The 17391-nt window shown below is 39.3% G+C and overlaps 1 protein-coding gene across 1 annotated transcript in view; it reads left to right on the forward strand.

Moving 5' to 3' along the window:
* Positions 1–14772: 14772 nt before the first annotated feature.
* ANKRD28 (ankyrin repeat domain 28) overlaps positions 14773–17391 on the forward strand; it is a 204467-nt gene continuing 201848 nt past the window's right edge. Inside the window, exon 1 of the mRNA XM_012664118.1 lies at positions 14773–14912. Within this exon, the coding sequence (XP_012519572.1) occupies positions 14886–14912 (27 nt within the window). The 5' untranslated portion in view covers positions 14773–14885. The remainder of the gene's footprint in view (positions 14913–17391) is intronic.

The following is a 17391-nucleotide window of genomic DNA, read 5'->3' on the forward strand; positions in this document are numbered from 1 at the left end:
ATGGGGAAATACAGAACATGATAAGGGAAAAAAAGATACATAAGAATATCTTGCCTTTGAGGAAGTTACAATGTTGAAAATGGGGATGATAAGTAATCATGACCTAGCTAGGAACAAATAGAGATAATGGAAAGACAAACATAACTTTGTATAAGTAGAGGGAAACAAACATAGATTAGAGCATCTACTCTGCATAAATGGCTACAACACCAGAAGGAATGTCTTCAGAAGTACAGACAGTAATGAGGAATAGAAGAGTTAGGAGAAAGAGGGATCACTGTGCACTGGGGGAGTGAGGGAGGACTTACTATGGGAGAAAGAGGTATAGTGGGGATAAGAGCATTTCCTTGTGTATCTCAGGACATATTGGCAAGTCCCAGGGGCTGCTGTGTGATTACAGCTTCTTGTCAAGATGGCTTACTTCCAACATGGCCTCCCACTACTTGCTGAGAAAAGAAGACAAAGCGGGGTTTTAAAACAGACTGATTTACCTGGTAAGCAATGCAGTTCTACATTAAATACTGTATTTTTCAAAGGCAAAAACTGGGGTCTTATGACAGATGTTTGAAGCTTAGTCCTTGGCACTCGTATCTACGTGCTCTCCCTTGGTGATTTCACTCAGTCTTGTGGCTTTACATAGCAACTAAATGCCAATGACTCACAAAAGGATATCTTCAGCTCTGACATCTTGCCATACTCATATATCAACCATTTAATCTACATATCCGTTTGGAGGTCTAACTAATAGGCACTGTAAGATCTACATGGCAAAACAAAATTCTTGATTTTCCCCGGAAAAATTCTTTCCCTCTCCCTATTTCCCTATCAGTTAGTGGTACCACAACCACCAAGTTACTCAAGCCAAAACACTGGAGTCTTTCTTGATTCCTCTCTTTTACTCATACTCCACATCAGCTATTCCTGTTGTTCTAGCTTTAGAACATATCTCAAATTCAAATACTTCTCAAGACTTCTTTCCCTTCACCAACCCACCATTACCTCTCACCTCCTAACTGATCCCTTACTTCCTCTCATGCTGCCCTCAGTTCATTCTCCACACAACTTCCAGAGTAAACTTTTAAAAATACAATGAAGTCATGTAACATCTCTGCTTAAAACCCTACAACAGCTTGCTACAGCAATTAAGTTAAAATTCAAACTTCTAACCTTGTCTTACAAGGCCTTTTATTATTCTAGCTCCTGACTCTTGCTCCAACCTCACCTTATGTTACACTTTCCTTCACTTGCATCTCTCCAGCCACACTAGCCTTCGTTATATTTCTTAAACACACTGAACTTGGTGCTTCGTTGGGAACTTTACGTTTTTTTCCTTGGAATGTTCCTTCCCTAGATCTGTGGTTGGAAACACCTCATTTTTCAATTCCCAGCTCACATGGTACCTTGGAGATACCTTTCCTGACAACTCTATCTGAATAAATATAACAGACAAGGTCCTAGTTCCTGTGGTACTTGTATTATAAATGGAGGGAATGCAGAACATGGTAACAGATATCTTGTTACCTGTTTTATATTCTTCATAGCATTGATTATGCTCTGAAAAATTCTTCTTTATTCATTTTCTTATTTATGACTATCTCCACCATTCAGTATACATCAGCAAAGGGAAATAGGACAAAAACCTTAGCTATCTTGCTCTCCACAATGCTCCTACCCCTTACAATGATGTCTAGCATATAGCTGGATCTCAATGTATGACTGAATGTGCTTGCATGCATTTAAAAATAGAGGAGTAACATCACAGTTATAAAGGAATAACATTACAGAAGAAAAACTGCTAGTGATTCCTTTTACCCAAATAATATACTTCCAAACCTTGATATCCAACCCAACCCCAACATTATTTTGATGTCAAGGGTTATTGAGCCCATTCCTTACATTGGCCACCATTGAAATGCATGTCAGCCTAATTACACCAGAGTGACATACATACCTCTTTGCTTCCTGTAAAAATGTATTCTTTCAAGGCTGTTTTAAATACTTTCAAGGCTGTGTTAAGCATCAGTGTTCCAGTTATGGGTTCTGACAGTATTTTGTTTCTTTGACACAAGCAATCATGACCTAGCTAGAAACAAAGAGAGATAATGGAAAGACAAACACAACTTTGTGAAAGTGGATAGAAACAAACACAGATTAGAGCATCTGCTGTGTACCCTATGTGATGTAACACAAGTAACAATGAACCTGACTTCACATTCTGTTGCTGGACAAATTATGTATTAATAGTCCTTTGTGGTTCAATTTCCTCTTTCTGTAAAATCTGGGTAATTATGCTTATTCTCCATAACTTCCTTACGAAATAGGTATTATATCATAGAATTATGATATGTTAAGGCTCTGAAGAAACTTGGAAATCATCTAATCTATATCCAAATGTAGAAACTGAGGTCTAATGAGGTTAAGTGACATACCCAAGCTCACAGCTAATTATTGACAGGGCTGGAACTAGAACTCAGATCTTCAGACTCTTACGCAGGTGTTCTTTCTGCCTTACCATACTGTGATGTTTGCCCTCCTGTTTCCCTTTTGATGGAAGCATGTGTTATCTTCCAGTTAGCCCATAAAATCTTTGAGGATATGATAAGAATTTGTTTCTCCCACAGTGTTTAGTTGGTCACATATAAAGAAATATTTATTAAATGAAGGAATAGTCTGCCATCAGTCCATGGCACCTGCCACCCCTCTCTGTTGCAATCATCTGCTGCCTTTCCAGTCACTTCCCCTTTCACTGAAAATTTTAGCACCTGACTCACTGTCTTTCTCTCCACTGTGACTTCAGTTATTCTTGGAGACTTCAACAAGCTCTAAATGATCCATCTGACACTCTGGTCACTCAGTTTCTTGATGTCCTCCAATGATCGTTTTTTTCCACCCCACTTCAGCTACCTACTCCCATGCTCATACGCATAACTCTAAAATCTTGATTTTAGGCATTCTATTGTTTGACTACCACCTCCTGTCTTCTGAAGTTCACTTATTCTAATACCCCTACTCCAACCATTCTTTAATCCCATCAAGAACTCTGATCCTTTGTCCTCTTCAATTTTCCACTGGCCTTCCTCTCCTCACTCTCTCACCTTCATCCAGCCTACATTCCACAGTCCATCACTGTAATCATGCACTTGTATACACCCATAACTCCCTTGCCACTTTCTTTCTCCATCACTTGCCTGGAAAAATTCTAATCCTTGTTAAAGCCAACTCTCTGCTTATTCTTTCCCTGGACTCAAGCATGAAACAAACCTGGATAAACAGTCACGATTGTGCTGACTGCTTAAACCATGATCACAAATTATAGGAGGGTCTTCAGCAGTGTTCAATAATTCTGTTATTTCCTCAGTCAACTCTCTCCTACTCTTTTAGGCAGCTCTATCTCTCTTTAAACCTCACATTCTTGATGCCTACTCCTCATCCTTACCTGATACTTTCATCTATTGATTCACTGGGGGAAAATAAAATTAAACAAAAGAGAGCTACCAGTATCTTTTTCAATAATCTATCTTCTCCACCCTCAACCTCCACCACTTAAAATGGATGAGGTGTCCCTGCTCTTACTTAAGCCTAAACTCTATTTTGAGACAATTCTCCATGTGTCTCTCACATTTCTTTTGTTCCAGACTATATTATCAAGTATGTTTGTACAGTTAACAGCCTTAGAAAATAGAGATAATGTCTCCCTCTGGAACAAACAGCAGAATGTTTACTATCCAGTATAATAAAGATGATGTCTTTCTCTGGAGCAAAAGGTAGACATTTTTATGCCCAATATAAAAGATTCAGGTTCCCTAAGCTCAGATTCCTCATTTCTAATGCAGCCCGCTGCATGCACAGGTGTCACCTAGCCCTCTTCACCTTGCTCTGCGGGAACTGCAGTGCCAGGAACTGGTGCTTTGAGAAATCAGATCCCTTGTCTCATGTTTGCTGAGCATTCATGAAATTCTGGCAGGCTAACTTGTTAGCTTGCAAGTAGGATAAATTCTCAGACCCTTCAGAGTTCTTGACATGCTTTACTTCTGAATTACATCTCATTTCCTCTTGTCTTCTCAAGGATTTTGTTCCTGCAGGTATCTACTCACTCTTTTGCTTCACCAACTTTTTTCCCTTTTAATTTTCAATCACTTCTCAACCTATACATGTGATGTAATATCTCTCATCTGAAAAGACAAAAACAACTTTCCTTTGAGTTCTCATCCCTCTCTCTACAACCCCATTCTTTGCTGTCCTTTAAAACAAAACTCCTTGGAAGAGTTGTCTGTATTCCTTTTTCCACTTCTTTACTGCTCACAATGATGAGTTCTGTTTCAACTCATCCCAATCACATTTGTATATATGCTATTTTTCTAAAACCCTTCTTAAGGTTGTTATTAATAGCAACCTCCAAAGGGCCAAACCCAATGGTCAGTTCTCATTTTTTGAAAAATGGGAATTAGAAGCACTCAACCATTTGACTACTCCCTCTTTCTTGAAATACATTCTCTCGTGGTTTCTGGTTTCTCTCATCCCAGTCTCCTTTGCTGACTCTTCCTACTCTATTGAGAAGATCATGGGGGTTTGCTGTCCATTACTTCACTAATATAGTGTATTACATTAATTGATTTTCAGATGTTAAATCAACCTTGCGTTCCTGAATAAATTCCATTTCATTATGTTATATAATTTTTTTACATCACCAAATTCAGTTTAACAATATTTAGTTAAGGATTTTTGCACCTTTTTTCTTTTTTGGAGACAGAATCTCACTTTGTTGCCCAGGCATGAGGGCAGTGGCATGATCATAGCTCACTGCAACCTCAAACTCCTGGGCTCAAGTGATCCTAGGACCTGCCTCAGCCTTCCAAGTAGCTGGAACTACCGGCTTGTGGCACCATGCCCAGCTAATTTTTGTATTTTTTTGTAGAGGTCTCGCTATGTTGCTCAGGCTGGTCTTGAACTCCTGACCTCAAGTGACCCTCCTGCCTCGACCTCCGAAAGTACTGGGATTACAGGTGTGAATCATCACACCTGGACTGATTTTTGCACCTTTCTTCATTAGAAATATTGGTCCGTAGTTTTCTTGTGATATCTTTGTCTGGCTGTAGTATCAGGGTGATATTAGCCTCATAAAATATGTTGGGAAGTATTCTCTTCCTTATTTTCTGAAAGAATTTGTGAAGGATTGGTATTATTTCTTCTTTAAATATTTGACAGAATTCAGTGAAACCAGCCAGGCCTGGGCTTTTCTTTGTGAGAAGATTTTAAATCACTAAATTCAATATTTTTACTCGTTACAGGTTTATTCAATATTTTGATTTTCTTTAGTCAGTTTTGGTAATTTGTGTACTTCTAGAAATTTTTCCATTTCACCTAAATTGTCTAATTGTTGCCATTAAGTTATTTATAATATCTCCTTATAATATTTTTAATTTCTGTAGAGTTGGTAGCGTTGTCCCTCTTTCATTCCTGATTTTGGTAACTTGTGATGTTTCTCTTATTTTCTTGGCCAGTCTAGTTAAGAGTTTGTCAATTTTATTGATGTTTTCAAAGAACCAACTTTTGGGGTTGTAAATTTTTTCTCTATAGTCTTTCTGCTATAATATTTATTATTTTCTTCTTTTGGCTTGCTTTGGGTTTAACTTGTTCTTTGTTTTCTAGTTCCTTAAGCTGGAAGCCTAGGTTTTTTTACTCATGTCCCTCCTTTTCTGATATAGAAATCTAAATTTATACATTTCATCTAAGCTGCTTTAGATGTATCCAAAAATTTTGATATGTTGCATTTTTGTTTGCATTCAGTTATGACTTATTTAATTTCACTTGTGATTCCTTCAACTCACAGGTTATTTAGAAGTGTTTTGTTTAACTTCTAAATATTTGGTGTTTTTTCAGATTTCTTTCTCTTGTGGATCTCTAACTTAATTCCATTGTGGTCAGAGAACATGCTTTGTACAATATCAATCTTTTTTATTTTATTGAGAACTTGTTTTGGACTCTAGCATATGGTCTATCCTGGAGAATATTCCATGTGTACTTGAAAAGAATATGTACTCTGAAGTCATTTGGTGGGGTATTGTATAAATATCAGTTAAGTTAGTTGACAGTGTTGTTAATGTCTTCTATAGTTGTTCTATCAACTATTGAAGTGGGGTTAGCAATTTATCCTTTTTAAAATAAATTGTATTGGGTATATTTCAGGTATACAACATGATGTTATGAGATACATATAGATATTACAGTAAAATGGTTACTGTAGTGAAGCAAATTAACATACCCACCATCTCACAGTTATTCCCCCCCCCCTTTTTTTTTTAGGCAAGAGCAGCTACAATCTACAATATTATTAACTATGGTCCTCAGGTTGTACATTAGCTCTCTAGACTTGTTCATTGTACATATCTGCCATTCTTTAACATACATCTCCCATTTTCCCCATCTCCTACCCCACCCATAGTAACCACTGTTTTAGTCTTTGCCTCTATATATTTGACTTTTTTTTTTTTTAGATTCCATATATAAATGAGGTCATGCAATATTTTTTTTCTGTGTCTGGCTTATTTCTCTTAGCATAACATCCCTCAGGTTTATCCATATTGTGGCAGATGGCAGGATCTCCTTTTTTAAGGATGAATAATATTCTTCTACATATATGTGTACACACACACACATATATCACTTTCTTTATCCACTCATCCACCAATGGACACTTACATTATTTCCATATCTTGGCTATTGTGAATAATTTGTAATGAACATGGGAGTGCAGATATTTTTACAAGGTGGTGATTTCATCTCCTTTGAGTATGTACCCAGAAAAGGGATTGCTGGGTCACATGGCAGTTCTATTTTTGTTTAGGAACCTCCATACTGTTTTCCACAAGGGCCGCACCACTCTACATTCCCACCAACTGTGTATAAGAATTCCCTTTTTTCCACCCCATTGTCAATACTTGTTATCTTTTTGATAACAGCTGCCCTAATTGGTGTGAGGTGGTTATCTCACACTAGTTTTGATTTGCATTTCCCTGATGATTAGTGATGTTGAACATCTTTTCATACACCTATTAATCATTTTGATGTCTTCTTTGGAGAAATACCTATTCAGGTCCCTTGCCCATTTTTTAATCAGTCTATATGTTTTCTTGCTATTGAGTTGTGTGAGTTCTTTATAATTTTTAGATATTAGCTCGTTATCAGAGATATGGTTTGCAAATATTTTTTCCCAATATGTAGGTTGCCTTTTTATTTTATTGTTCCCTTTGCTGTACAGAGCTCTTTAGTTTGATGTAGTTTCATTTATTTATTTTTGATTTCATAGCCTAAGCTTTTGGTGTGATATCCAAAAATCATTGCCAAGGCCAATGTCAAGGAGCTTTCCTCCTGTGTTTTCTTCTAGGAGTTTTATGGTTTCAGGTCTTACGTTCAGGTTTTTATCCATTTTGAGTTAATTTTTGTGTATGGTGTAATATAAGGGTCCAATTTCTTTTCTTTTTTTGCCTGTGAAAATCCAGTATTCTCAGCACCATTTATTAAAGATACCATTCCTTCCCCATTATGTCTTCTTGGTGCTCTTGTCGAAAATTAGTTGACCATGTATGTTTGGATTTATTTCTGGGTTCACTATTCTATCCACTGGTCTATGTTTCTGTATTTATGCCAATACCTTACCGTTTTGATTATTACAGCTTTGTAATATAATTTTAAATCAGGAGGTTGGATGCCTTCAGCTTTGTTTTTTCTCAGAATTGCTTTGGCTACTTGGGGTCATTTACAGCTCCTTAACTTTAGAATTTTCTTTTCTATTTCTGTGACGTATGCCATCTGGATTTTGATAGGGATTGCATTAAATCTGTATATTGCTTTGGGTAGTATGGACATCTTAACAATATTTATTCTTCTGATCCATGAACACAAGATATCTTTCTAAATAGAAATAATATTTGTATCTTCTTCAATTTCTTTCATCAATGTTTTATAGCTTTTAGAGTACAGGTCTTTCACTTCCTTGGTTAAAATTATTCCTAAGTATTCTTTTCTGTTAATGTAAATGGGATTGTTTTCTTGTGAAATCTTTACAAATGATGAATTGTCATATTTCTCCTTTCATTTCTACCAGTTTTTGCTTTATCCATTTTGGAGGGACAGTTTTTACATAACATTTATAATGGCTATATTTTCTAGTTGTATTGACCCTTTATCAAAATGTCTCTACGTTAGCCAGTGTGGTGGCATGTGCCTGTAATCCCAGCTACTCGGGAGGCTGAGGCAGGAGCATCACTTGAGCCCAGGACTTTGAGGTTGCAGTGAGCTATGATGATGCCACTGCACTCTAGCCCAGACAACAGAGTGAGACCCTGTCTCAAAAAACAAACAAAAAAACCAAATATAATGTCTCTACTAATATTTCTTAAGTTTATATTTTCTGATATTAATACAGTCAATCCAGATCTCTTATGGTTACTGTTTGCATACTGCATCTTTTCCATCTTTCACTTTCAACCTACTTATGTCTTTAAATCTCATGTGTATCTCTTATAGGCAACATACAGTAGGGTCTTGCTATTTTATTCAGTCTGATAATAATTGCCTTTTAAGTGGCCGTATTTAGTTTATTCACATTTAATGTACTTATTGATCTAGTTAGAATTTCTTTTCCCATTCCAATAGTTGTTTTCCATATGGGTCATGTCTTTTTTATTCCAATGAAGTAATGGAATCATCAAAAAATTTAAATTTATATAAAATGCCAATATACTTGGAAACTACTTAAATGATTTCTCACTGAAGAAAATATGCAAAATACAGAAACAGAAGAAATAACTCATATTTCTGTCATTCAAACATAACTTCATTTAATATTGTGGTATACTTTCTTCTGGTGTTTTAGTTTTTTCTATTAATAGATACTTGTTTATTTTTTGTTTTTATAGAGTTTATATCATACTATGTATACAATTGTTGCATATTTGTTCTTATGCAATGTATTACATGTATTTTCCGTATATTTCAACCACAGAACAGCTGTCACAGCAGAGGGATACCTGTAGCAGTTAAGCAGAGATCCTCTCAAAAAAGCTTTTGTGGGGTGGTGGGGGAAAGCTTTTGAATAAATGAAGTGGGTTCTGAATGGACCTAATGTTGAACTGCACTTTCAAAAAATTGGATGTCAGAGGGTTAGGTTGGAACACAAGGTGTCTGAGAAGCACCTGCTGCATTAGGAGTCTTGATGCTAATATGAATAAATTTGGTTTTAGTCTTCTACTTTGGGAAACAAAATAAAGAAAAAGCATTTTTCTCTTGTAAGTTTGATAAAATTCACCTGTAAAATGGCTGGACTTAGCGTCTTGGGGGAGTGGCGTAGACTTTTTTTTTACTTTTGATTATATATGTGTGTGTGCGCATACAATCTCACATGATGTAAAGCTTATTGATTTTATGGTATTCAACCCTTTCTCTGCTTGTCTGTTAGTTTTGATGGTGCATTTGCCAATTTCTCTAAGTAGTTCAATCAAATTTTGCTTTATGTGATTAAATACACACAAGCTCATGACTGTCTATCTTCTTAGTGGTTATTCCTTTTATGATTACTACATATTACTTGTTTGTTCCTATCAGTCTTTTTTGCCTTAAATTCTTATGTTTGATATTAGTATTATTTAGATGAACAATCTTTTGGTTAATATTTTCTTAGTATATAGTTCTTTTTTAATCCCTTCCCTAAACTTTTTGACAATCCATTTTAAGCACATGTCTTATAAATAGCACATAGCTGTTTTTTTAAAAAAAATCCAGTCTGAATGTATTTGTTGTTGTCAGAGCTTTTAGAGACAGATCTAGTCCACTTTTATTTATGGTGATTAACAATATACTTGGACTTATTTCTACAATCCTATTTGAGTTTCCTATTTACCATGGTGTTAATTTGCTTTTTTTTCTTCTTTTTTGCCTACTAATCCATTAAGTAAGTTTTCTCTAGGCCATTTTTTTCCCTCTATTGGTTTAGAAGTTTTACATTCTATTTTTCTTATTTTTGTGCACACCTTTAAATGTTTAACATGCATATCAGCAAAAGACTCTGTCATATTCAAGGCTGCCATGATCTTTTAAATAAGCCTTCTGTATTTGGGATAATTCCCTGGATATAGGTCCTATCTCCCTGGTATAGAATCAAGATTTAAATCTCCTGCCTCTCTTGCAGCTAGGATGCAGGACTGTGACATGGGCTCTGGTAACCAGAAGCACCCATGGAAATAAGGCATGTGACGACACAAGCTCTGCACACAGCTTCCGCTTCCCTGGTTGCAAGTTCCTGACACAGAATTGCTATTGATACTGGCAGCAGGGGCAAAGGAAGAAAAGCTGAGTTCCCGATATTTGGTGCTTGATGAGAGCAGCAGCAGTTTCCTTATCATGCTAGTTTGGGAATTGTTTAGGGCATTTTTTCTAGAAGTTTAGCTCAAGCTTGTTTTTCTAGTTCTCCACATGACTCTGTTACCATTTTAAGAAATTCCTGATGGATTCTGTGTTTACAACAAAGAGCCTTAATCAATAACTTGCCAAGTTCTAAAGTTAAGGAATATCTCAGTCCTTCTGAATAAAAGTCTAGAATACTTTAACTCAGAACTCCCTCCTCCCATCATCTACATATTTTTAAGGCTTCATATTTTAATTTCACCTGGTTTTTAAATTCCAAAATGCTAACACTTAAAAAAGTACTGATTTAGATTAATCAAAAATTTGCTAATTTATTTATCCATTCTGCTCCCATTTCACTTCTTTCTTTTGCGTTCAGGTTTTTTCTTGTTGGAGTATATTCTTTAGGATTTCTTTCAATGAGTATATGTGAGTTCTAAATTTTGAAAATATGTTTATTTTGTCCTTTCTCTTGAAAGATGATTTAGCTAGGTATAGAATTCTAGTTTCTCAGTAATGGTTTCTCATTAGTTTGAAGATATTTTCCATCATCTTCTGTCACTTATTGTTGCTGATAAGTCTGCTGGCAGGATGACAGTCATTCCTTTTAGAGTAAAATTTGACTTTTCTCAGTGGTAACTTCTAACTTTTTTTTATTGTTTGGTGTTCTGTAATTTCGCTACTATGTACAGGTCTCAATTTTTAAAATTCATTCTGCCTGAGACTTAGCATCTTCCTTTGATCTGATGACTGATGTTTTCTTCAAGTCTGAAAAATTCTCAGACATCATCTGTATGGATATTGCCTCTCCTCCATTCTCTATTTTTTCTCCTCCAAAAACTCATTTAGATATATGTTGGGTCTTCTAATTCTATTTTCTAAGTCTCTGAACTTACCTTTGCTGCTTTGGCAGTCTAGTATATGCATTTGCTATGTATTTCAGCCTCTTTGTAACACTCGTTTTTATAAAATAGATTTTTATAAGATTATCTGGCTCAAAAGCCCTCAATAGTTGTCTATTTCTTACCACATAAGCTGCTCTACTGGCTTTCAAGGCCCTTATGCATCCAGGCCCTGCCATTGATTAACTCTGGGAATACCGGGTAACTCTAGGAACACTTAACTTCTTTGGGCCCATTTCCCAACATAAAAAGGTTAGCAAAAAACATAAATGAAGCAAAGCAGATAAGGTGCTAGGCAAGTGCCCAGGATGTAGTAGCAGAGCAAATAAAATTTGGTGTGTCTACCTAGCTCACAGCAGTTTCCCTGGTGGTCACATCTGTATGACATCTTTCCTTGTAGCTATCCTTCACGTTTATCATTTTAGACATGAATTCTGAATAGAGGTTATTATCAACTATAGTACCTTGCAGTAATTATTGTCTGAGGTATGGGCACATGAGTCTAGCCCAAGCAATTAGTCATTACTTGAGATCTGTCAGGAATATGGGCTCATTTCTTTTTATGACTGCAGAGTACTTAAAATGTGTGAGTTGAGCTGCTAGCTGGGGTAAAGGAGAATAAAAGTGACATGTAGAAAACAGGAAAGAAGTAAAGAGGGAGAAAAACAGATTACTGACAACATTTAAGTTTCTGGTCCCCTTGGCTTTGATGATACGGTCACTTTTTTGTGCCATGGATTCCCTTAATATTTGAATATTTTATAATAAGCAGGAATAACCTCATAATAATGATTTTAAAATGTTGTCAGAATTTGAACATGACCCTTATTTTATTGCTATAATCAAGCAGTAAAATATACAGCAATAAAAAATAATTTTTTATTCCTAAATTTCAAAATAAATAGCTGTTACCCTCTCACCAGCTATGGAAATGTAGTTGCTGTAATAATAATATTAAATTTGAATGGTACTTCAGAGTTCCCACAGCCTTTCGTATCATTATCTTATTTGACTGTGTAAGATGAGTAGGCCATGTCATGTTAAACTTAGTTTTTACCAAATGGTGAAACTGAGACACAGAGAGAGGTTAAATGGTGTTCAGGGTGGAGAAGGGTGAGAACCCAGTTAGGTCTGAAGCATCCTCTATCAGGAGAGCTCGGAACCTACTATAATACAGAGATGGTGCACTATGAAACATTTCCACTAATTTTTGTTAATTAGAAAATTTCAGAAGAGCCCTGGAGTTTCATTAGCTTCAATCACAAAACCTATTAAAATGCATATTCAGTCCATAATTTAAATTCATACTCTCAAAAGCTCTTGCATTCTCCCAAAAGTTAATCTTTGCCATATTCCTAATCAAGTTCCTGTTGTGCTTTTAAATTCTAAATTTTAACCAACAGGACGGATTATTGGGGTTGGGTATGTATTAATTCCTGGCTCAACATCCATAGTGCTTAACAGGCTTAAGTATGAATGAGGGTAAATTGTTACACTCCTTAACTAAGCTAGAACTCTATTGGATACAGCACATGGGTAATTATTTACAAGGTGACTTGTAATCACAAAGTAGTAATATCACAACACCTTTGTTTTGGAGAAGTCAAATGCTTTCACATTAACTCATTCAGCCTCACTGAACTGATAAGGTGTTGGGTGACAAATAGTATCCCTATTTTACCTGTCAGAGTTCAAGTAAAGGGGAAAGGAGAGAAGTACTGAAGAGAATGCAAAGAGCACTGTGACTTCCTTTTTATCCTCATAATGATTGTTAGGTCACAGTTATGGTAATTCCTCCATTTTAAGTAGAAAATATCATTTATGATGAGGAATATAATTTTAAGAAATTGTTTCAATAAAATCACGGCACGTATATGTCAAAGTATCGGAAGGGTTGTAGTATTTAATGTTAGTTAATCAGCAATGTTTTTGATCTCTCGCTCTTTTCATTTTCGCGTGGTTAAAAATAAGTTTTTTGTTATAAGTGCAGCATTACAATAAACTGACAGTCCTGACATAGATCCCCATTTCTCTAGACTGCCATTAGGCTCAGATCGATCTTCTAAATAAAGTCTGTCCCAAGAGACACAACTGATGTAGCAAAAGGGGGACTTTTTAAACCAAGCCTGACGTCACACGTTGCGTCCTAACCATCTGTACCTTTTATAAACCAGGGGCTGGAGCCGCCCGGGCGCACAGACACAGGCGCACCACAGTCTTCTCCCACACAAGCCTGGAATGGTAACAGCGCGCGGCTGCCTTAGAAAGAAAAGCCGTTTTAGAGCTGTGGGGTGGCGTGGGGGTGTTTGTGGCAGGGTGAGGGAGTCATTTCTATTCTCCTACATCCAAGGATGCTATTTATTGGAAATCCTGTACATCTTTTTTTTAAAAATTGATTTCTCTCTCGAGTGGGAGGCAAATCCCTTCAGAAGCCAAAGAAGAAAGAGGGGGAGGGGGAAAGCAACCTTAGCAGGATGGTTTTCAAGAGGAGAACCACACACAACCTTGCTTTTGATTGGGACTACAGGCAGATAAAGGCTCGGGCGTCCACAACCTGTTCAGCTGCAAAGACGACGCCCTTCCGTCCAGATTGCCAGCATCGCCCCTCCTTCCCCTGCAGCTCTGCCCGTCTCCCGGAGGGCAGCAGCCCACCCTGTGACCACATCTTACCCCACTCCCTTCGCTCCTTCATCCTCCCCAAACCCAGGGGCGCATTCTCACTCTCCCTCCACGTGCGAGTCCGGTTCACCCCTCTCTCCTCGCCACTCCCAGGACGACAGCATCCCCCAGGTGCCCAGCTCTCACATTCCTTCCGGCCCCCAACCTGGCTCCTTAATCCTCCCCGGGCTTAGGGAAGCGTCTGCACTCTACCTGCACGTGCGAATTCCCGGCCGTTACCCACTTCTCTCCCCTTTCTGTCCCCCACCTCCAGCCCCGGGCTCCGCCCACCACGCCTGGGGCGCGCGCCCAGGAGCCGGGACACCTGGGCGCCCCTCCCCCGGCTGCGATCCCCTTCCGACTCCCCCGCCCCGCCTGCGCCGCGGCTCCGCGCCCACCCCTAGCAGCTTCCTCCTCCCCGCCTCCTCCCTCCGCGGGGGCGGGGGGGCACGAGCGAGCGCGGCGGCGTGGCCAATGGGCGCTCGGCTTACTCTGGCCTCTCCCCCGCGCGGCCGCCAATCGCGGCGGGCGGTGGTGGTAATATTGTGGAGTGGAGTTTGGATGCCGCTGCTGCCGCGGGCTGGAACGGCGCGGCCGCGGGGGCTGCCAGGGTATTTCGGGAAGGGGGCGTGAGGAGGCGGCAGCAGCGGCGGCGGCGGGGGTTGCGTGGGGAGGCAGCCGAGGGAGAGAGAAAGAAAGGAAGGAAAAGGGCGGGGAGTCCTCAGAGGAGGAGGCGGGACCGGCCGGGCTCCTCACCTCTCGGCGGCGGCGGGCGGCCAGGGAGGCGGCGCCGCCCCCTGCCCGCGGTCTTCTCAGTGCAGCCGGCCGCCGACCGGCCGGCCCCAGGCAGCGGCCAAGGCTACTGGGGCGGGAACGGTGGGCCGGGCGGCGGCGCAGGCTGGAGTGGGCGCGGAGGCGACCGCCATGGCGTTCCTCAAACTCCGCGACCAGGTAGGTGAGGGGCTGCAGGGCGGGATCGCGCAGCCGGGGGAGAAAGGGAAGCAGGGCGGACAGCAGTGTGGGCCGCCTGAGCGCCAGCTCGGCGGGGCGTGTGCGAGGGAAGCGGGGGTCCTGCCCCCCGGGTCGAGGCGACGGGCCGGGGGCCGTGGGCGACCGGCCTGTCAGAGCAGCCGGGGCCCGGGTGAAGCCCACGTGCCGTCGGGGGTCTAGCCGCCGCAACGAGAGGGGCGGGTTCCAAGCTAGCCGCCCTCGCGTCCGGCAAGCTGCTGGGTAGGCGCCTCCTCTTTCCTGCCAGGTGAGGCTTTGGCCTAACAGGTGGCTTCCCGCTGCCGGGCGGGAGCGGTGCTGGCGGCCGTGACCTAGGGTCACGACCTTGCTTTTCTGTTTGCTTTGCTGGATTGTTCGAGGCACACTCTCTCCGGGTTAAAGGCAGTTGATTTTGCTTGGGGACTAGTTACTCAATGTGCAAGTTCCCAGACTTGTTTTCGTGTGACATTTTGTGCACCATCTTAGTTAGTTTTCTTGACTTAAAAAGAACTGGTTAAAAAATACAAAGTGCCAAAAAGACTTGTGACACTATGGGAATGAAAAAATAGTTTGTATATAGGAACAAAATCGCAGCTATATTTGAATGATTCGTACATCTGAAAACAGGGTAGATAGGTAATAAGGCTTTCAGGAGGCACAGAAGCTTCCATTTTTTTCTGTCTTTTAAGGAAAAGGAAAATTAACGTGTGAAAATTACTAAGTCGCGAGGAAATTATTAGTACAGAAAACTTATTTTTGCCATTTGTTTTTCTGAACAGAAGATATTAAACAGATTCGAAGGGAAAGTAACTTGCATGCTTTCGGAAACTGAGTTTCTGAAAGTGAGTACCCCTTTTGCAAAAACAATGGGGAAAAACTTGAGACATACGTTTTATATTATCTCTTGGTAAATATTGTACCTTAAATTCTGAATCTAATATTATAAATTTTCATTTCATAAGTGAATTTTATGTTTAGGCTGATCGTTGACCTTGTGTATCTTTTGGTATCAGGGTTTTAGCTGGCGTTAATATCGGGGCATGATACTTTCAAAAACTATTCACTCGAGTTTATACCTTGTATTTGAAATTATAGAAGTGTGCTGTCAATAGCCACTAGCCACATGTGGCAATTTAAATTTAATTACAATTCAACTTAGTTCCTTAGTTTTGTTAACCACATGTCAAGTGTTCAGTAGCCACGTGTAGCTATTGGCTATTTTATTCAATAGGACAGATATTAGAACATGTCATTTCAAAAAGTTCTAGTGAGACAGCAGTGTTAAGGAATAACAGGTAAAGCATAGTTAAAGCATAACCCATATCCTGTTAATCCCTGTACTATTAATGTATGTTATACTCTTTTTTTTTTTTTTGGAGACAGAGTCTCACTCTCTTGCCTGGGGTGAGTGCAGTGGCATCAGCCTAGCTCACAGCAACCTCAAATTCCTGGCCTCAAGCGATCCTCCTGCCTCAGCCTCCCAGGTAGCTGGGACTACAGGCACCCGCCACCATGCCGGGCTAATTTTTTTTCTATTTTTAGTTGTTTGGCCAATTTCTTTCTATTTTTAGTAGAGACGAGGTCTCGCTCTTGCTCAGGCTGGTCTCGAACTCCTGAGCTCAGAACAATCTGCCTGCCTCAGCCTCCCAGAGTATGTTATGCTCTTAATGGTGTGAAACTCAAGATCTAGGTTTTCCACTAATCTTTACCAATCTCCTTCCATTATTAATGGTTGAGGTAATGATTGCTTGTTTTCTTTTGTTTCTAGTCCTACATTTTTGAAAAAGTTATTTTTGTGATTTATATTACTGTGCATAAGGAATTTGGTGAACTTTTAGGATAGCATCCTGTTTCATTCACCATAAGGTTTAAACAGAAACAGGATTGTTTTCAGTTGGACATTAAATCCAGTTGCACCTTTGCATTGATATATTTAGGAATTGAAATTATGAAGCAATTGTGATGCTACTCCAGTTTTATATAATATCCATTAATACTCTGGTAATACTGAGCTTTAAAAATGTCACTTGTAAAGATACTTGGACAAGTTAATGAAAAGGCATGGCTCAGAGGAGGAAAAAGAACATTGAGGTTTACCTCTAAACTGCTAAGTAATTGGCCCACCTGGTCTGTTTTTTGGAAGAGTGAGCAATGAGTTTGGTTTTGCCTAGTTTAAAGGGAATAGCTGTTTTTAGAAGGCATCTTATATGTTGATGTTTTATTTGCCATTAGAAGTGATGGTAAAAATGAAATGGAATGCAAATACACTTAACCTTTTCCATCTACAGGAAAAGCAGTTCAACTAGATGAATTACTTTATTTGGAGTAAAGGAGAAGATCTGGAAAAGTACACAGAATTTTAAATCTTGAGGTACTTGACATAGCTTTTAGCTGAAAAGCCTTATATACACTTGAGATAGGAAGTAGTAGACTCTTATTTTTC

This window comes from Propithecus coquereli, unplaced genomic scaffold (genome assembly GCF_000956105.1).
Source record: "Propithecus coquereli isolate 6110/MARCELLA unplaced genomic scaffold, Pcoq_1.0 Scaffold12, whole genome shotgun sequence".
In the NCBI taxonomy this organism is placed as follows: domain Eukaryota; kingdom Metazoa; phylum Chordata; class Mammalia; order Primates; family Indriidae; genus Propithecus; species Propithecus coquereli.